The 21,173-nt window shown below is 39.3% G+C and overlaps 1 protein-coding gene across 2 annotated transcripts in view; it reads left to right on the forward strand.

Annotated features, from left to right (window-relative positions):
- Window positions 1–21,173, forward strand: part of cnksr3 (cnksr family member 3) — a 39,363-nt gene that overhangs the window by 11,983 nt on the left and 6,207 nt on the right. The window contains exons 2-13 of one of the 2 annotated variants that reach the window (XM_016670132.1): window positions 5,368–5,531; window positions 9,045–9,247; window positions 9,995–10,082; window positions 14,132–14,173; window positions 14,888–15,007; window positions 15,220–15,279; window positions 15,698–15,766; window positions 16,303–16,449; window positions 18,374–18,498; window positions 19,264–19,451; window positions 19,542–19,628; window positions 20,330–20,580. In XM_016670132.1, the coding sequence (XP_016525618.1) occupies window positions 5,368–5,531; window positions 9,045–9,247; window positions 9,995–10,082; window positions 14,132–14,173; window positions 14,888–15,007; window positions 15,220–15,279; window positions 15,698–15,766; window positions 16,303–16,449; window positions 18,374–18,498; window positions 19,264–19,451; window positions 19,542–19,628; window positions 20,330–20,580 (1,544 nt within the window). Of the gene's footprint in view, window positions 1–5,367; window positions 5,532–9,044; window positions 9,248–9,994; window positions 10,083–14,131; window positions 14,174–14,887; window positions 15,008–15,219; window positions 15,280–15,697; window positions 15,767–16,302; window positions 16,450–18,373; window positions 18,499–19,263; window positions 19,452–19,541; window positions 19,629–20,329; window positions 21,120–21,173 lie in introns of those variants that run through there. The other variant, XM_007549114.2, reaches the window with a different exon arrangement.

Genomic DNA, 21,173 nt, shown 5'->3' on the forward strand with positions numbered 1-21,173 from the left:
TAGCACTGCAGTACCCGAGAGGAGCACTCTCTTTCCCTTTAATTACAGCACGCCTGGTCCGGCCAGAGACCATTGTGCCAGAGCTGGTGCAAGTTCCCACAATGGATCTGCTGAGTGGAGAACAATGAGTCAAATTCCTGACCATTCCCCACAGGTTCGGAGGCCGGGCTTACATAGAAAGACAGTGGAGTTACAGTGGCTTTGCTATTCTACACCCAGCAGCTTTCCCACTGGTTACCTCAGCAGGCATATTGGTTTTGTGTGTGTGTGTGTGTGCCTGTGTCTGTGTGAGTGTATTACTTGGTGACTGCACCTCCCACTGGGTGCACAGGGAGGGTTCATGGGGGAAGGCGCTTGTTTGGTTCTCTCTGTGGGATTCTTCACCCTTTTGTGTAATAAAATCCCTGAGAACGACAAGTTGACCACCAGAAGCAGGGCTGAAATTCTTATTGATCTGCACATTTGTTGGGGCAGATGGATGAAGTTGGTGAAGGGAGACATCTTGGCTGATTTTGAACTTGTTTTTCACCTCATAAACGCAATTTATAGATTCTAATATTTCTTCTTCTGAACCTACAGATCGCACTGCACAACAGGTATACCTTTTTTTTAAAAAAGCTCAGAGTGTTTATAAAATATTGAGAATAGGTCAAAACATATTATTTTGCAAGAGAAGGACAACTGTGTTTATACTGCCAAAGTCCAAATGCTTAGAGGCTTACAGGTTTCACTCAATTTCCGTTGCACAGACTTTCCAATTCTTTGCTTGCTTGAGTCTGTTTATTCACACACACTAGAAATGCGTTTATAACCTGTTCAGCATGTAATCAGTGTTTACAGAAGCTGAATTGGTGGGTGGTAAGAAGACCCCACACTGAACAGCAGGTGCCACTCTAGGAGAGCAACTGTGTGCGCAAAGAAAACACTAAGTTGTCTTCAGGACAGTGCTCGAGTCTTAATTCTCTCTTATAACACCCATCGTTCTGTAAAATGTTGTTAAATTCAGAAGTCAAGAAATAAGATTTTTCCGATTTTTAAAATGTGCTCAAGACTATAATCCAGGCAGTGTTGAATATTTGGAAACTCTCCTGCTTTCTTCAAACTGGAATGAAATCAGCATGAAACTAAACTTTAACACAAGAAGCAGACTCAAGGAATTGCCTCAGAGGATTTTCTCCTTTATTGGTCCGGACAACGGACACAAAAATCCAAGCTTTTATGAGCAATGGATGCACCGTATAAACAACTACCAGATCACGCTGGTGTGAAGGCTGTAACTGAAGGAAGAAGACTCGACATTGGATAATTTTGAGGCACTTAAAAATGAAGTCAAAGGATGGACCACAGCTGGGTTTTTCTGTGATTTCCTTGAGGCTGAAAGCGAGTGAGTCTATTAGTAGATAACAGAAAAAGCTCAGTTGGTTCATTTTTAGAGGAACACAGATTAAAGGCACAAAATATGAAATCAGATGATGGATAATGGTAGCTTTGGTAATACAGGTTCTAATTTAAAGTCATTGGCAACATATGTTTTTACATCTCCACTGACGGTGAAGTTATAGTTGATGTTGGTGTTGTGCGTCTTTGCTTCTGCTTCATCCACATGGTGCAGTTAGAAGACAGCTGACAAGTAGTTTTGAGTCGCTATAAAACTCATCCAAAGTGTTTCATCTTCCGCAGACTTTGAAAAGCCCTCACCCAGCCTTCTCCTCTGCCTCCCATCCCTCACTTCACAATAAAGTGACACTCCATCTCTTTTACTGGTTGCTCTGTCTTAAATGAAAATTGATAGTCCCTCGCACACCCTGGCAGCCATTGATCGGGGGACAATAAATGTTTTATAAGCCCCACAGTAAGGACACCCATTTTTTTTTGTATTAACCAGAAGGTTTTGAGTTCAGGGGGAAGACTGTGTTGGAGTTTTTTTTTTTCCTTTTGTAGCCTTGGTGTTAGTGCAATTATAATGAACAATGTTTGTAAAGCACATTTGTCCTACTTTCAGTCTCTGGTTGTGCTGAAGTGTTTGCTGCTGTTCTGAGATGTGCATAAAGGATTACGAGAGGAAATGTTGTAGATAACTAAATCAGAAAACATCTACATGGAAAGTGGAGAGTCTTCATCTCACTTGTTTTCAGACTTTTTAAAGCCTCAGTCTGGTTGCATTGTTACATTGTTGGGAACAATTGACATAAATCAGCAGAGGTCATTACTGTGTCTCTCAACTCACAACTTTCCCTCTTTGATGTTGGGCACGGTTGCACCATTCAACAGGAAATACCTTTTTAACACAGCAGGAAGTAGAAATGTTGCCTCCTTGAAAACTCCATTCTTTTCTTCCCCTAATCGCATTAGGAGACTGGCCTCAGTGTTTGTACTTGGCTGCGGCCGGCACTCTGCCCCCCTTCATTTTCCGTCTGAATTGAATTCCTTCAGAGGATGCCGACCAGTCAGAGGTTAATCTAACTGTTCTCTGAAGTCTTGCCTGGGAATTAGCATGCTGAGGAATGAGAAAAATGTAATGAGCCTAAATGGACTTGACTTGTGTGTAGGTTAATGGTTTATCAAGTCATGAAAAGTTTCCCTTGTGACTCAGGGGGAATAACTTCAGCTCACATATACACAGTAACTTTTCCTAAGGATTCCAGCGGTTATTAAAGGTCAACTTTATTGCCACTCTGGATTTTGAATATGTATTTATTCAAAATACATATTTTGTTTTGTAGGCAACACTCCTCCTGAATAATTTTAATTGGCATTATATATAACTCGGCACATTATAGGAATACACCTTTGTATTGTGAACAGTAAAGAAGTACCAAACAATTGGCTTGAGATGGTGGAAATTATGAACATACAAATTTTGGTGTATGAATGCTTGAAGTAAACACAAGAATCACAAAAGTTAAGGGTCTATGGCGGCAGTGGCTCTGGAGATAAGAATTCATCCTGTAACTGATGGGTTGTTGGTTCAAGCCCCCCACTGTATTTTTTTGATCTTCAGCAGGTAAAATACTGCAGAAAATCCTGTTCATTAAATGTATCAAAATAAAGAAAACTCACCTTCTAAAATACTAAAGATCTGTAAAAATCAGGTGCAGCCATCCAGGAGTCATTGATGTATATACATATATACAGGGTTTCCCCCTGTATATATGTATATACAGGGGGACAATGCTACAATCTCATTGGCAGATTGTAGCATTGTCTTTAAAAGAGAGAAAATACGGTGAAGTTAAAAGATTTTTAGACACAACTTACTGTTTGTTTCGGATATCACTGGTGGTTAGAAGCTACTGTTTGTATTATTTGTCATACTTCTGATAAAAACATAGTTTTTGTTTCTGTTCACATTCCCAAACAAAGCAGATTGAATGCAAAATATTTGACATCTACAAAGCATATCATCTGGCCTCGGCTTAATCTACATCACCAAAAACCTTCAGTTCACAGATTATGGACTTGCAACAGGTTGAGTTAGATCTGCTGATGCTGTAATGCAAGCGGTTGGATCTTGTTTAGTCAGCGCTGACTAACACATTTGTTTGTTTTATTTTTTTCTGTATGCAAACTGTCAGCAACAGATGCACAGACTGAGCGTCACGGTAGCACAAAGACATCAGGTGGTGCAGTAAAAAACAAGTTCGAGCTCCAAATTCAGCATGGATGCATCTGCTTTATGTCAGGGCTCCTTGGGCCCTGAAACCCTCGCTCTGACTAATGTTATTTGTGCAAGTGTTTGTGTGCGTGTGTTTGTGTGCGTGTGTGTGGCATGAAAGAGTCAGGGTGTCTCGCAGCTGACGGGCCTTTTAGAGAAGCAGGGCACGGGGCCATGGAGCTGCAGCTGCCCCCTCTCTGTGCGTTCTTTGATAGGCAGAGAGACACGGCTTTTACTTCCACAGCCACGGCTAAACACACACATGGAAAAACACACACAAAGGCCCGTTTTTCCCCCCTCTGTTGCAAGGCATGTTTTGGAGGTTTGTTTATGTTGTTCAGCAGTGAGCGTTGCAGTGCTTTTAGCGCTACCTGCATCCCATGCTTCTTCATTCAGTGGCTGCAGAAGTTAACGGTCAAACTTGTTGATCTTTAAATAGCATCAAGGGCTGTCCCTGATACTGACACGTTTACTGCAGGCACCCACACCCACACACACACACACACACACACACACACACACACCACTTAGCTGTAAATATAGCCTCATTGTTTCAGCAGCTTCACAGACTTGGAGGTTTCAACCGTTGTTCCCTTTACAGTTTGTTTAGTTAACAAATATGGCCGTCCCACCTGTTCCTTATCTGCACTGTGCACACTTTACTTTTACTTGTGCAATTAAGACCCGCACTAATAAGCCAGACTGTATTGTTTCTGTTCAGCAAGAAAGGGCTGTTCAGGGTTTTTGAACGGCGGTTCTGTTGAAAGGTTGTAATCAGTTAATATCTTACCTGCAGTTTTCATCTATTTTCTGTTAATTTTATTTAAATCCAGAGAAGTTCTTCCTGAAGTCTGAAGCTTAGCGTGATTACACTTTATTTGACGGGTTGCGAATAAGACTGACATGACGGCGTCATAAACATGACATGACACCTGTCATGAACATCAGTAAGTCTTCATGAATATGTATCACTGTTGTAAAGTGTGATTTGGTAAATTATGACACTTTTAATACAAAGTTAACATTATTCAAAATGTCTTTGCTATGACAACTTGACATTAACCAAGAAACACTGGTCTAACATGAATTTGTTATAAAAGTCTTACTGATTAAACTTTAAAAGAAAATGATGTAGCTTTATGTTATCAAAGCTAAAGTTTAATCAGTAAAACTGATTAAACTTTAATCACTTCAAATAAAGTGTCACCCGTCACCCTTGGGGGTTAGCTCAAGTGTTAAAACCAACTCAAATGTGAATTGAACATAATTTTAATGAGCTTTTAAACCACTGTCACAATAGCATTGGGTGTTTATTTATGCATATGCTGCTGATTATTCAAACAGAAAATTGAGGTAGAAGGAGGTGTTCCACTAAAAGAATAGAAAATAATTCCTTTATGGTCATTGTACAAGAAAGCACAATAAAATGTAAAAAAAAAAAAACAGCAGCTATCAAAAAATAGAATCAACCAGGATGTTATGTTCAAGATATTAGAAATATTACTTTATGTATTAATATTGTGCTAAGAAAATTATGATTTTTCAGGGTTTGGATCAATTTGCGATGTTCAGGGCAACAGTGATTGTTACAGAGATTACTTCTTTCGTGCTCTGCTCTGCTACGAACAACTAAGTTGTTTTAAGGCAAACAACTTAGGGTGTTTTTGTTTTTCTACAGGAACTTTATGTTTTTTTCTTTTGTGTGTTTCCAGGGTTGGATGACAGCTTGCAGCAGTACATTAGTAACTTTGAGAGGGAAAAGATCAGCGGAGAACAGCTATTAAAGATCACTCATCAAGACTTGGAGGAGCTGGGCGTTGCAAGGATTGGACACCAGGAACTGGTCCTGGAGGCCGTCGACTTGCTTTGTGCTTTGGTGAGTGAATGTAAATGTGTTCAGTTTGATGTCCATCTTCAATGATTAAACAGATTATTCTTAAAATGTGGTCACAGGACTTCAATTTACTTCCAGACAATTATTTTTTATCCTGTTCCACACGACAGTATCGGTGAGCAAATGGGCCAGAGGAGTTCATAGAGATTTAGTGCTTTTGTTGGCAGTTTAAAGCAGTGGAAGGATTTTTGTCTTCAGCTATTCACTACTTCTACTTCTGTCTCATTCCAACTCCAACAGTCCAAAAAAAAAAAAAGTCTTACTTTAGCGTCTCTGCATAAAAAGAAAAATGCAAAACCCTCCGTGCTTCGTTTTCCAAGAAACCTAGGTTTTCCAGCAGATGGGATCGATTTAGAGTTTTATCACTTCCTGTGTCTTAAAGGGTCCAGATTGTGGTCTTTGCATTTTTATCAGTGTCAGCAGTTCTGACATGGTGTTCTCCTAAAACACTTTACATTAATTGCTTGCGTATGGTGTGTTCTTTGCCGCAAACAAACTTGCAGTTTGAAGTCTCCTCAGCGTGAAAGTGTCTGGGTCCTGAAGCAGAGGTTTGGCTCTGAACCTGGTCAGAACCACTTTCTTTAAAGCATCAAAAAAATATACATTTCTTTACCGTGATTAAACATCTTAACCATGGATGATTTATTTTTTGAGTCATGATTAAGGCTGGGAAAAAATTAATGTTGAACATTTCAGAATATCTCGCTCCGTTAGATTTATTATATAGAGCCCTTGCAAAAGTATTCCTGCACCTTCGTCACACATGTTTGTCACATTGCAAACACAAATAACAGTGCATTTTACTTGGGATAATAAGTACTTTTTAGGTTATAATACAATGTATTGAGATTTAACCATCTTAAATCAGCACTGAACAATAAATCTTAAAAAAAATAGACTGTATAGACTGAAATACCTGACACATATGTACAATATGTTTTATTTGGTTTCCTACACCTTCAGACAATTGAGAGGTGTAATTCATCCTTTATGCGGTTGCTCTTTAAATTCTTTGTGCATAACTACTGTAGTAGACACATGGAAGCACTTGACTACTGCACAGTTGTATAGATTTAGCATTCAATCCATTTGTACCATATGGAGCATCAATTCAGCAAGGACGTTTATCATTACTGTAGTACCAAGAGTCAGGTTTGTGTACATCCATGCAATATTTTTGCATCATGGTAGCAAGAAGAAAGTAGTTCTAATACTTTTTTTATCCTGAATTACCCTGCAGTGTTCTTTCAAATGTAAAGTATGTGACAGACATAAACTTCCCCGTCTGTTTATCTTCTGTTGAATTCAAAACCAGGGATTTTGGACTCTCAACAACCTTTCACCTCTGACTGAGGCTGTGCAGGCTTGTGGGTTTTGTTCATTAGAGGTTTCCTTATTAAGAATGGCTTAAAATTTCTACATGTCCCTCGGGAGGAAGTGAAGCCCCCCAGATTTAATTAGCTTTCACTGAGGCAAGGTCATTGCAACCGACAGGAACTGAAGACATCAACACCACACATGCTCCTCCTAAACTCTTTCCTTTTTCTATTAACTGCTAAGTCAGACATTTCCTGTCATGGTAATCTTTTTGACACTTCAACCTTCTTTTTTCATTTTCTCCTGTCCGTTTAAATGTTTATGCATACACACATATAATATAGAAGATTTCACCTTTTTATACCATGAAGCTACATTCAAGCCCAAATTACAAGATAGATGTTCCCACATGAACCCTTCAGGAAACCAAAGCTCATGCTTCTCTTACACCCAAAAAGTTGAGGGCTTCTAACGGCTGTCTGGGGACAAAGACATACATTAAACATTTTTACTGGACATCTCTCTCTCTCACTGATGTCTTCTGCAGAGCTGGTGTTGAAAGCCAACATGCCAGGATTTGCTCTCAAACTCCTCCAGCTCTCCAGCACATCATGATATCCTCTTACTTGATGCTTAGCCACTACACGTTAGTCATAAACTCTAAAGAAAGTGAGATTGTACTGTTTTGCTTCAAGCGTTTTTCAAAAAATAATTCTAAGGTTTGACTAAACAAGAAGTATCTTCCATTCTTAAATGAAACTTTCTGTTTCTGAAGCTTTGAGACTTTAAATGAAGGCAGATTTGCAATGTCTTGTACCACTGCATTGCCACATTATAGTGGTAATGCAGTTATCTCTGCTATCTTCTAAAATAAAAACTAAGAGAAAGGTGAAAAACATAAAATAAAAGGGTAAAAAAAAATCCAGACTTTGTAATCAGGAGGCAAGGTTAAAGTTACACTAAAGGAGTTTCCTTTTTTTCTTTTCTTTTTTTTGCTCTGCTAGTAAGACAAAAGCTCTCTAGACATCTGTGAAAAAAGTCAAAGCTCCTGTGTGTGTGTGTGTGTGTGATTAAACTGCTAATAAGAAGGCAGGAGAGGCATTTGTCTTGGAAAATGCTCAAATCCCCTTTATGCTAAAGTTGCACCTTAACTATGTAAATGTGAAGCCAAAGACTAAGACGATTTCCCCTTCTTTTTTTAGGTTCTTCAAATGTGTTTGCATATTTTATTGTTCCTATAAGCCATTTAGCGTGGAAGTGTTACAGGAACAAAGCCACTTAGAGCTGCTCTTTGAATACTCAAATTATCCTAGTGTTTTTCTTGGGACAGAAGATTAGTGAATCAGTTTGTATATACTTCTCTTTGGAGCAGATGTTTGAAAGCAGAATAAAAGAAAACAGATTTTCTGGGCAACGGTTGCCAAACACGTGCCGTTTTACTCTTTGGGAAGCACATTATGCAACTGGCATGTCATTATAAAGCAGTGCTGCTGGCACAAATTCAGCACAATGTAAGCTGATGCTAAATGAGAGCCAGACCACTGTTTACTCATAGCAAACATTTTATTCTAATACCATTTGTTTAGTCAAAAACATTAGTTTGCTTATGTCACGCATTACATTTCAACAAAAAGTGACTTTTGCTCACTTTGGCACTGATTTGTGCTCGGCTCAGTGGCGTTTGGAATTGCCGACTATAGCGTCCCTGTGCCTGTGAATTCTCCACAAATAAGTGGAATGCAAAGGCAGGAAGCAACTTGGGCTCAAGAATGCAAACCCGATAGAAATCAGGTGATTGCTCGTGCGCGTAAAAAAAAAAAAAAAAACTCTGCAGACTCACTGGGAAGGGTTTTTTTTAATATACAACTGCCATTCTCACAGACAAGAGAAGATCATGTTTTATAAGTTCCATAAACATATGCTAAAATAATAATAGAAAAAGCTCACCAACACAAAGGAGAAAAAAATACAGTCAAATCTTTCTCCAGTAGATTCTCTCAGAGAAATGATTACATCCATTTACAGGACAGAAAACATGTTTTTCCTGGGACTAAAAAGACTTCTCTGTTTAGGGGAAATGAGTGGGACTTTCGGACTGTGTTATTTAAACTGATTGACGTCTTTACAATGCATTTTTCTAATTCGAAAGCTTTTAACCTTCTGTTAATCGTATTTCAGAACTATGGAGTGGAAACAGATAACCTGAAGAATCTCGTCGTGAGGATGAGAGCTGCCACCAACAGTCTTCACATCGCTACAAATGATCGCAGAAAAAGCCCCCCATCTGAGGGAAGCATGTCTCGCAAGCCACCAAATGACTTCCTAACCTCTGTGGTGGAGCTGATTGGTGCTGCAAAGAGCCTCCTAGCTTGGCTTGACAGGTGACTGCACTCCATTGCCCCCTGAGTATTAGATCATATACCGGAGCGTCATCCGCAAAAAAACGCACCTTAACTAGCTGAAAATTGGGTAACTGTACCAGTTTTGTTGGTTGAATTTTGGGTATGATAACTTTTTTTTGTCTCGTATTTTATGCCAGCATCTTCCAAATTGTTATTGGAGGGTAATGAGAAAGTCAGACTTTTCTCCACAAAGTTCTGTTTTATATATAGCTGCTGTTCAGCTTTTGATTTAGATGACAGTTTCCTCTCCAGTTGACTGGTTCCATAACATGTTATGCATTATAAGCATAACATATTCAGCAGGTTGTCAGTATTACTTGTTTACTGATTTAGAGTCTCTAGTGACGACTATATCAAGTTTTCAATAGATGTGCACCAATCAGATCTTTGCTGGCACACACTGATTTCCAGTTTTCCTTCAGGTTTTTTCCCCCTTTTCCCTAAGATAAAGACAAAGTTATCTTCTACTTATGTATCAAAGCATATGTCTCCAACCTTTATTAAGTTTCAATAGTCTTGAAAAAGTGCATTGAGCACATGTGTCGATTGGTGGTTTGTTGGAATGGAAATAGTTGGAATTATTGCATTTTTAATTGTTCAATAAGTAGGGATTTTTATTTTTAGTACTCAACATGCACTAATCACAGATAGAGGCCATATATGGAAAAATTGGCCTGTTCCAATCTTATCTTTCCTTTGTTCTCCCTCTCTCTCTTCTTACTATAGGACGCCTCTCACAGGGATCAGTGACTTCACAGCTACCAAGAACAAGATCATACAGCTGTGCCTGGAGTTGACCACCACAGTTCAGCAGGTCTGCATGCTAAAAACATCACCCTTTTACCTGAAACCACAAAAACATGCACATAATAGCCTTTTTCCACTGAGCACACATTAACCCCCAGGCACAGACGTTCACATTAAAAGAGCGTTGGAGGAAATCTAGTCTGGCAGCCTTGACACAAGCCTGAAGCCAGCGGTCTGAGTACATTAATGCAGAAGCCAGTGTTTTTCTTGGGATGTTTTTCCCCTCATGCTGGCTAATGAGGTGACCCTCCCGGGCCCCGCAGCAAGGAGTTGTTTATTGCTTGGTGTTGGTTTTCTTTTTTTGTATTATTTTTTTTTCGTTGCATAAAACTCCACTTATGTTCTTTAGAAGGAAACTGGCAACCATCCTCGGGCTACCGTCTTCTTTTTGCCATGTGGTTTTAGTTTTGGTCTCTTCTGCAGCTTCCAGTCGTCTTATTTCTTATTTCTCCTCTCTTAGATTAATACATAATCTACCAGCTGTTGGCACTATTGTATTGCACACAATCTTATAGACTGAATGCATGGCCTTTCATCGTTTAAGGGTTTGCATAGAGCAGTTTATACTTCTTGTGAACATGACTGCTGGGACTCCAGGTGTCATTTTAGAGGCTTATTGGTTTGAAATAAATTCCTTTCCCAGAGTGCCTATTTCTTTGCCAGAGTCTGGGATTTCAGCACCTCTGCTGATTTACTGTGGGCAACTCGGTCACGGTCGTTGGAAGAGAAGTGGGGGTTATACATTTCCCTTCTGCCATGCCGGGTGCAGAGGTTGCTGGTGCTGAAAGTCTCAAAATCATTGAGCGAATCGTTTTTTCTCATGGCCTGAGTAGAGAAGTAGTTTGGTCAATGAATCTAGCCCATAGCAAGTAACTAATTTCATCAAAAATACAACTGTATAAAAAACTGTCATAAGTACTTAGAAGACTTTCTCACTTCATTCACCTTGAAGACCACTGGTTAATAAATTGGGTGCACAGTAGACTGACTCGCTGATTGGTTTTATGACGATGGGGAACTACGGCCTGATGTTGGCTCAGGCTATTCATGAACTTGTGCCTTGAGTTGGACCTTTTCAGATCATGAAATTTATATGTTGCGCTTGAATGAAGCCAGTGTGCAGGGCCATAAAGCTGAGAACACATTACCAATGTTTGGCTGGCCGACCGAGCAGAGTGGATGTCATTGTCTTTCAAAGGAGCAACGATTTTAGGCTTCCTGCTTTTAAAGGGAATGCAAATTTTAGTGCTCCAACTTGTTCCTCAATAGTTGGGTACATTTTTTGTGTCTTTAGAAATGTGCAAGCAACTCCAAGCCAGCCTGGAACGCAGCTCAAAAATAATAAGTTATGTCTGGAATGCAAACTCGAGCAACAGTCCATAACACAGTGTCCACTCAGGACAAAAGCACTGTCGGGGAAACTATGCAGCTTCACTGAAAATGAAAGTTTATAATATAATCCTGTTACTCCATAATATAAAATGTAAACAAAGTAACTCTGACACCAAAATACTGTATATCAGCAAGGCAATTTATGCATAATCAGCCCAAATTTTACTTGTGAGGGTTTAATAAAAAAAAAAACATATGTCAAAATATTATTCTGAAGACAGTATCAGTCACACACACACACACACACACACACACACACACACACACACACACACACAAAACTATCAGTCTGTCTTGAGTTAGATTTCCCACAACATTATGGTGTTGTGGGAAATCTAAGTCACTTGAAACTAGGGCTGGACGATATGGCTGAAGACGTTACAATATCAGGGTTTTATATCAGTCGATAAACTGGTAAATAATCCTAAAAAACAGTTTGTTTTTAACAGTGGGTTAGTGAGTTAGGAGGAGTTCATCCTCTTCACCAAGTGACTTTTATAGAGTTCATCCATATTTCCTGAACACACTAAACAAAGAGTGTTTAGTATGTCGTTTTTTGTGTGTTGCAAATGAACAGCCACTCATCCGGTAAAACGATGTTTGACAGTGAGCATCGTCAACAGGGCGCTGTTTCAGACGCTACATCATCATCCATATATGGAAGGGCTTCCTATTTTAGTGAGCGTGACTCTGTTCATGTGTTATAAGTCAGAAAAGTACATTTAAAAATGACTTACCCATTTTGAAAAACAATAACAACAAGTGCAATGAACTGTTTCAAACCTTTCCGACTCTAAAATATTAGTCAGAAATTATTTGCCCACTAATACCAATTAGTGGGCAAATAATTAACCAGGATAAAATGTTAAAATCATCGCTTTACATGAAAAACAAATATCAGGACTCCAGGCTTGAAGCATCTGGATTTTTCTTTTTTTTTCCCCTTTTTTTTTTTTACTGTCCCTTGGTCACTTCATGCTAGCAGATCAAAGCTGCACGCAGTCATCTGATCCACTCTGGTTATGGGAGTATGTGTAATCTAAGGGATTAGTGCATCCTGGGAATTGGTCCTCAGTGTCTCACAGTACTTGGTTACTATCCTGCCCTGCTTCCATTTTGTTTTATATTTATGATAAGAAGAAGGTTCAGTAAATGTTTGATGGCAGACTGGCCAGATTATGTCTGCAGCCTGTAATTAAACTGTTTTGTTTCGAGATTTCTTGAAACATGTATTTTTAGTCCATTCCTCTTGGCTCAGTCATGTTTTCCTCCAAACATGGGCCTCATTCTTGAAGGAAATATGCAGTTGCTTGTTTATGCAAGCATAGATTCTTTCTGAAACCACCATGCTGACATTAGAAAAGAGATTGCATGGAAACTTTTTTTTTTTAAGAATGGGAGGATTTGTGTTTTTTTTTCTTATTTTTTCCCCCCTGCATACCATGTTTGTAATAGCATTTTATTTTCCCTCAAGCAATGAAAACATAGCAACATTAAATGTACAATAATAAACAAAGAGTTCTTTTAAATTATGTAAACTGAGAGTATATCTAGGAGTTATAAGGTGCTTCTCCCACATACGGCCATGCAGTTCTTGTCAGTGCAAACAAATCAGCAGTATGGCAGGCCAAGTGCTTTTGCAAACAGATTCTCCCCTTTAACCTTGTGGAATGTGCAAAGCTATGGAAATGCAGAGAAATGTTCTCGACCCCCATTCGCTGTCTGCACAATGGATTTACAAAGACCAACAGAACTGCTTTTGTGTTTGGGACATGCCCCCACACGTCATAACAGTTTTCTTTACTTTGTGTTGACAGTAGTTTGTGGCTTTTGATGACTTTGAAGAAATAAGAGACTAAGGTTTAGTAGATTATTTTTTTCTCAGCTGTCTGGATGGATTCAACAGACAGTTGTCCTGTGTTGTGAACGAAGACTGAAATTGGGGTAGCTTATAATGAAATGCACACAGTCTTACTGCCTCAGCTGTGTCAAATCCAGTCATGTTAAAGCTGTCAGGACACAGTGGACAGTTTCCAAGCTGACTTAGCTGATTTCTTTGGAGCATTTCTCACAGGTGCATCTGAATAAAGGTTTCAAAGAGTGAATTTCTTATATCAATGTATTACACACATTTATTTCTGTTAATTTTTGTGGTTATGGCTTGCAGCTAAGAGCATTTCAATTATATTGTAATTTATTGAGATGCATTTTTACATCTAATCAGTCAGTATCATGCCAGCATTGCCTGCTTGTGAGAAGGAACTGTGGAAAGATGCAATACATTTGCTTGGGGGAAAAAAAATGGCTCCGGTCGACAATTTCTCAGACTACAATCACACCTTTTGCCCCTGCTGTTATCTTTATGTCATCACTATATCCGCTTAAGAACCATTTAAGCTCCAGAGCTCCAAAATGAACCAAGGAGATCCTTATGCAATTATGGCATCCACAAAACGTAGCCAAAGGGGTAATTTTACACTACAAGCTGTTTATTTGTGGGTCCTCCCCATTTTTCTTCGTTCTATATATGGGATTCTGATTATATCGTTTTTAGCTAAACCATATACTTTTTTCTGTCTCTCTCCCTCAAGTGATAGAAAACTTTCTCTCTCTATTGTTTACTGCTCACAGGTTTAATCTGTTGTCATTTCTCTCCTGTAACAGGACTGCAGCGTCTATGAGATGGAAGAAAAGATTCTGGAAGTTGTAAGTATGCCAGGTCTTTTCCTGCAAGTCCATAAAATGTAAACCAAATGAGAACCAGACGTTCCATTATACATTCTTATACTGCAGAAAAAAGCCTTCTGTGTGTGTTTCTTTTTTTTTTTTTTTTCCTTACCAAAGCAATTGTGTCAAATGCTTTCAGCAGATCAGATCATTTTCTGAGTGCAAAGAGCAGACAGGTCCATAGGGTTGTCAGTAGATGGGGGTGGCTCTACTACGCCCCCGCTATCAATCAGGGTTTCCTGTTGCTGACACTCTGTCGAGTCTTTTGGCAGAATAATTGGGCTATCTAAAGGTATATTAGTACTGTATACTCTTTTTACTTGAAGGAATGCATTATTGCAGCATCTGTGTGCCACTGAACCACTGAGTCCAACCACTGTCCTCGCCTTCTGAATCTATTTCCAAGCGCTTGAATGGGCTTTGGTTCAAAATCTTTTCAAGCTTGCACCTGTCTTGCTTGTACATGCATTTTCCTTCCACTCAACTTGTCATTAATGTACTTAAATAGAGCACACTGTGAACAGTTTCTTGTGCAGCGAGGCATGTTGAATAGGTTGTTTTTTGGAGAACAGTCAAGTTAAGAGTCTTCCCAATGACAGTAAAGGCCGTAGCATGTCATTTCTGCATTTAAAATAAGCTTGATCACAGTTTACTAAGGTCTCGAGTCATTTTGCTGTACCTGTCCCTCTGCAGTCCAAGACTTTGAACAACATCTGTGACCAGACCGTGAGAACCACATCGGACCCCCTCATGAGCCAATCTGCCTGTCTGGAGGAAGTCCAGCTGACCAACATCAAACCAGGCGAGGGGCTGGTGAGGAATTCATACGAGTTTGTCAAATCCTGCTTTTTTTTTTTGTTTTGTTTTGTTTTTTTTCAATAATTGCCTTGTTGCTAAAAATGTGCGTGAAATGCATGTCAGATTGTGGCCTTCCACTTTTCTGTCATCCATGCGTCTCCCTCTGGGAATATTGTGTTTAAACCACAACCACAATTAAGGTTTTGGGTGTTTGTTTTTCAACCTAGGGAATGTACATCAAGTCGACGTACGATGGTTTGCATGTCATCACTGGCACTACAGAGCATGTAAGTACAACTGTGAACTTAAAAAAAAAAAAAACACATTCAGCCTTTCTCCTTGAAGGATTTATTTACGTCTGAGCTTTTTTCTTACCTTCCTCCTCGTTTGACGTGGGAAAAGAAAGTTTCAAAACCCGAAGGAGGAAAAGGTTGTGTAAGGGGAGTTGTTTGTGTTTTCACCGATAAGAAAATGTGACAAACGGCGTCTACAGAAAAGCCTGCCCTTTTTTAACCCACACTGAGACAACAAGCCAGTGACTAATGCACAAGCATCACATCAACAGTGGGATCTTAACGCCTCCGATCTCTGAATGTGAATCAGAATCTGAATCATCGCAAATCACGACAAGTTGATCCTGTCTGGCCTCGATGTGATGAGAAAAACAATTAAAGAAATAATTCCTGTCTACATTTTTTTTTTCAGTCTCCTGCAGACCTTTCGAGAAAGATCCATGCAGGGGATGAAGTGATTCAGGTCAACCAGCAAACAGTGGTGAGCTTAATATCTATTATTGTGAACTAAGTACAAGTTGTAGTAACGGTAATAAGATTAGGAATTGGTTCTGTCTTGTTATATCTAGTGTGGTTGACACTTTACAAGAAGGAACAGCACTATTTTGGCAATTATATAAATCTGTGGAGTCAGAGGTCACACTTATTTTGGTCCCATGTATGCAGAGGTAGCAACAACCCCTCAGCTAGACTCAATGAGATTGAAATCCACATAGCACACATGAAACCTAACCGTTGCTTTCTTCTCAGAATTAATTTTATCTCCAAATAAAACCTATATTTTTCTGTTTCCTTTCTGTTTACAGCAGTGTTTCAAAGACGATTAAATATTATATTATCAATATTTTCTAATAATGTGCATAGTCATTTCTTAAAACTTGAATAAGAAATGATTCTTAAGCGTTTCTATTACTGTTTTATTTTATTTACTTGGATGCAACCTTTGCTTATTTTAGGACTATCTTGTACATTAATAGTTTTGTGTAAAAATTATTCTTTCTCTGCCTGTCTGATCAGGTTGGCTGGCAGTTGAAAAACCTTGTTTTCAAACTGAGAGAAGACCCCAAAGGCGTGGTCCTACTACTGAAGAAGAGGCCGACAGGAACGACAAGCTTCACCCCCGCCCCGCTTAAGAACATGCGCTGGAAGCCCCCCGTACCTCAGGTGAGTACATGCAGACAACATCTTTCTCTTCATGTCAGGCTAATCGCTGTCAACTAATTATTAGCTTTTTAGGGAGTTGGTTCCACGATCAGCATGTTCAGACAGAGCCACCCTGAGAATGCTGCTGGCTGAGCTCAAGACACTATCGAGCTTTATCTTTAGGTACAACAAATGAGCAAAAGAAACTCCCATGAAGTCATTCAGTCTAATAGATAAAGCCACCTATTGTAGAGTTTGGGTCTGCTTAGCTTATTTCAGTACACAAAAAAAAGAAGATGACCCAGGTGTTTTATTACAAAGAGATGGGAGCATAACATAGTAAACTTACTTTATTTTTTCTAGATAAAACATCACAAACTATTAAAGGGAACTGGGAAATGAGAAGCATTTCCATTGATTTTTTTCCCCTTATTTTTTACATTATTCGTATGACTTGTTTCAGATTATCAAATTGTTTTAATTAAAAACAAAATACATTCTGGATGAATATGAGATACAGTTTTAAAACAATTTTATAAATGAGAAAAGGTGCCCAAACCAGCCTGGCTCTATGTGGAAAAGTTGTTCTATCCTAAACTTGACCGGTTAACAATGACTGTAATCAGGGACTTTGTAATGATTAGCAATAGGTCTTTTATATTGCTGTGGAGGGAATTTTAGCCTACTTCTGTGTGTAGAATTGCTTTTGAACATGAGCGACAGGTTTAGGGTTTTGCCACAGCATTGATACTTTGACTAAGCCACTTCAAGACGTCCTTTTCAGAGCCACGTAAAGATGGACTTGCTGCTGTGCTTTAGATCATCCTGAGTGACCAAAATGTACTTGAACTTAAGGTCAGGACCTAATGCTGGACACTCTTTGTGGATTTTCTCAGGGTGGTTTGGTTTGTACAGGATTACTTTATAAGCTTTCCTTTAATAGCTGAAATCATCGCTTGAAAATGTCTCTTTTTTTGTAGTTACTCAGATCATCATTGTCTGAGTTTCATAATTGGTTGAATCTAGAACATTTTAGTGTTATTAACAATAACAAACAGAAGCGACCTCTAATAGATGTACATTTGTTCTACTTCATCTTGTGAGCCCATCAGACCTGGCATGAGGGCATCTCTTATCTGACTCCTGTTTTAACAAACAGTAAGTCTATTAGCCCGCTGTAATCCTACACTTCCAGTTTTCACGCCGTGGAACTGTGCTATCATGCGTGGCCTGCTTGATAACCTGAGAAGCCAAGATGAGAGAATAACAGATTTGATATCTTTAAGCAGCAGAGAGAGGGTTCAGAGAACAATGGGGACCATAAACGCCAGCAGCTTGTTTTAACAGGTTCTGGAGGAAATCAGAGTTAGACATCTCAGTTTATCTTTGATAATGAGGCTTCAAAGCCTAAACAGTGCCACGTCTTTCAGTCTGACTCACAAAGGTTTGGTTGTACTACACGATTTTGATGTATTTTAAACTAAAACCTTAATAGGAACCCCTATGAAATAATAGGTTTTTATTGTTGTATCAATTACTGGGTAACAGGAACCCGCTTTTCCATTTAAGGCTGAGAACTGCAGCAGATAAAAGCCAAATATTTAGTTGTTGAGTCGGGAAACATAACTGTGGTAAATGAGTGAATGTCTTGCAGTCTATTTTAGACTTCACTTACAATCTTTCCATACCTCAAAGCAAGAAAATTTATACTTGTAGACACACACAAGCACTTAAACGTCTCACCACATATGGTGAGCTCCTCCCTTTTACCAACAAGTTATATTTAGGCAATATTTGAAGGTGGAAAAAGGACAAGCCAAAAACTTAAAAAAAAATAAATAAAATCTTTTTGTTTTGACCGTGATTGATGCTGAAGCTGGATTTATTGAGCGCCGCACCATGTAATCAGGATGTAATAACTTATGTAAAAATACTTATTTTCCAGAATAATTCCTCCCTGATCCGATCCCAGTCCCCCTCCAGTTCAGCTAATGGATCCACTAAAAAGGAGAAGCCAGCTATTATGGACTTGTACATTCCTCCACCGCCTCCAGTGCCGTACACTCCACGGTGAGCCATGTGTTCAAATCCTTCTTGTGGTCTATTTTCCTTTCTCCTTTGTCCGTTCCTTTCTACCCTTCTTTGTGTCAAAATAACTTTAATCCTTCCTAATTTGCTTCCATTTCTTTGTGTCCATCTATGATTCCAACCTTTTGTGTGTTGCGTCTCTTGTTTTCTTGTCTCCCATGTCCTTTCATTTCTTACGCATTTCTTTTTCATTTCTTGCATTTTTTTAATGTCTCCTTCCTTGTGTGCTGCTTTATTTTAATGTATTTATTTTTCTCTTTTTTTCATTTTTTGTGTCCTGCCTTCTTTCCTTTCTTGCGTGTTTTTGTTGTAGTTTCTGTGTTTTTATTCAAAGCCAATGCGGTACAGAAATGTATGCCACAAATTCATGGTGACCTGTGGTATCTTATATTTTAAAGTTAATTTAAAAGGCTGAAAATTGGAAATTTAGTCAGGAATTGCTGAAGAAATGCTTCTCAACAACATCTTATGATGTAACATCTTTTAAGATCAGACATATTTAGACCTGCTTCATAAATAGTGGGCTGCAGTCATGTTTTCACTTCTCTCCCTCATTACTACACATTCTCATCTGCTCATCTTCAGCCCACTCTGCATCCCACACTGCACACTTTTCTCTTCCGTTCACTTGGATTAGACTTGTTCATGTAACACTATTTGTTTGCAAGTCATCGTGATCTACTTCTGATGCCACAGAAATGTGGGTTGAGCTGTGATTAATAAGCAAACATTTGTTTCTGCGTGCAGAGAGATGAGAACAGACTCCCTCTCCAGCATCAGTAAAAGACCAAAGGGCTCTGAGTCACCCAACTCCTTCCTGGACCAGGAGAGCAGACAACGTACCACCATCACAGGTTATGACAAGTTAAACCCCGGATGTCCCATCGAAGCCACCGTAATCCAGCCCAGAATGAGGGAGCACAAGGCTTCACGTGGTCGGTATCTTAAATAAATATGTTTCTGACGCATAAGGATTCGGAACGTTGTGAAAATAGAACTTACAAACGTGACGTTCTTGTCTCAAGGTAAGCCGAGGCCACTGTCGATGCCAGCAGACACTTGTGTTGCAGTAGTGGACACATACGCCAAGCCCTGGGCACATGGCAGAAAAGGTATTCATATTTTGACATTTTTAGCTATTTTAAATACCGATTACCAACTGTGTGTTCTTTAGGGAATAAGCATGCTTCATGAGGGATAGATTAGAATGGCTCAAAAGAACAAAACAGTGCAGTTTCACTGTAAAATCTTAGTCTCTGGTTTTTACTGTGATCTACCTCCTTGTTGTTAGCAGACTGTGTTCACAGCCACCGTTCCTCAACACAATTTGAAACTGACTTAACAGTTGCTCTCCTTTCAGTAGCAACTTCCACTCTAGGGAGTGTTGATATTACTGGTATCTGCTTCTGTTTGCTGTGTTCACAGAGAAACGGCTTTCAACCACTAATGAGAACCCTTTAATTGTCAAATGAGTCGATTTTGATCACCAGACAATATTTCTGTGGCTCTCTATTATAAACTTTAATCCATTCTCTGGATTAAAGTGTCAGTTTAAGTGATTCTTTAAATATTTAATGAAAGCAGTCCATGGAAATGTTTGTCAGTGTTTTATTTTCCAGGACATTGTTAGGACTACAGCAGCTTAAAGAAATTTCTACTGAAATTGCATATTTAAAAAAAAGAAAAAAGGAATGTACTGAGGATTTTCTTGACTATCTTTTGAGTTCTCAGTTTTTATATGAACATTTTGCTAGCTTTATATATTTTTCCTTTATCTCTTTGATGAGAATCTTTCATTGTCTTCCTTCCTTAGGCGAGGACCTGCTGTACAGATACCTCAGCAACGAGCGCATTCCCACCATTGCCGAGGAGGTCCCGTCGGCATCCTCGCCCTACAGGCCTACGAGGGAGCGTCAGCTCGTCCGAGTGGACCGCATCCGACACAGCTGCTACTATTCCAACTCAGACCTCCACAACAGCGCCACCATCCCCTACCAGGAGGACATGAAAAAGGCCCCCGTAAGCCCCATCTCAAAGCGCACCCCGGCAGAGCGCTCACTACTGGTCAGTTGGATCACGCGGCTTAAGCTGTTGACTCACTGATGATGTGCTTCCTGTGCCGGGGCTTCCTGTTCCTGTCCTGTGTTCTTCCTCGGTGCCTTTGACGTTTAAACGTCCAGCTGTTTTTTTTGGCAGCTTCGGGGCTCTCTCACTCTCCTCTCTGACCCCAAACCTCCACACTCTCATGATGTTAGGGCTACTACCAACTACTGCTACTACTACTACTACTACTACTACTTCTACTACTACTGCTACTACCCACAATCAACCTTGCTTTGTAGTAGCCTACTCACTACATTAAGTCATTGCCTCTTTAACACTGCCCTCAATCCTAATCTCAGACTACAAAACTCCTGAGAATCTGTTTGCTCAGGTCTAGAAAAACCTTGGCCTTGTTCTCTCTTTATAGACCTCTGTGTACATATTAAGTTATGTGATTTTCCCATTGAGATGTTCTCTGACACAAATATTTAATCGCTTGAAGTTCTTTAGTTATGTGCTTCTGTAGTTTTTCATTTCCAATAAATTATAAAGTGAAAGTGGAGAAAAATGTTTGATAGAAGCTGCTTCGGATTTTGATGTTTTTCTTTCCTAAG

The sequence above is a fragment of the Poecilia formosa genome, unplaced genomic scaffold (genome assembly GCF_000485575.1).
Source record: "Poecilia formosa unplaced genomic scaffold, Poecilia_formosa-5.1.2 Scaffold30, whole genome shotgun sequence".
Lineage (NCBI taxonomy): Eukaryota > Metazoa > Chordata > Actinopteri > Cyprinodontiformes > Poeciliidae > Poecilia > Poecilia formosa.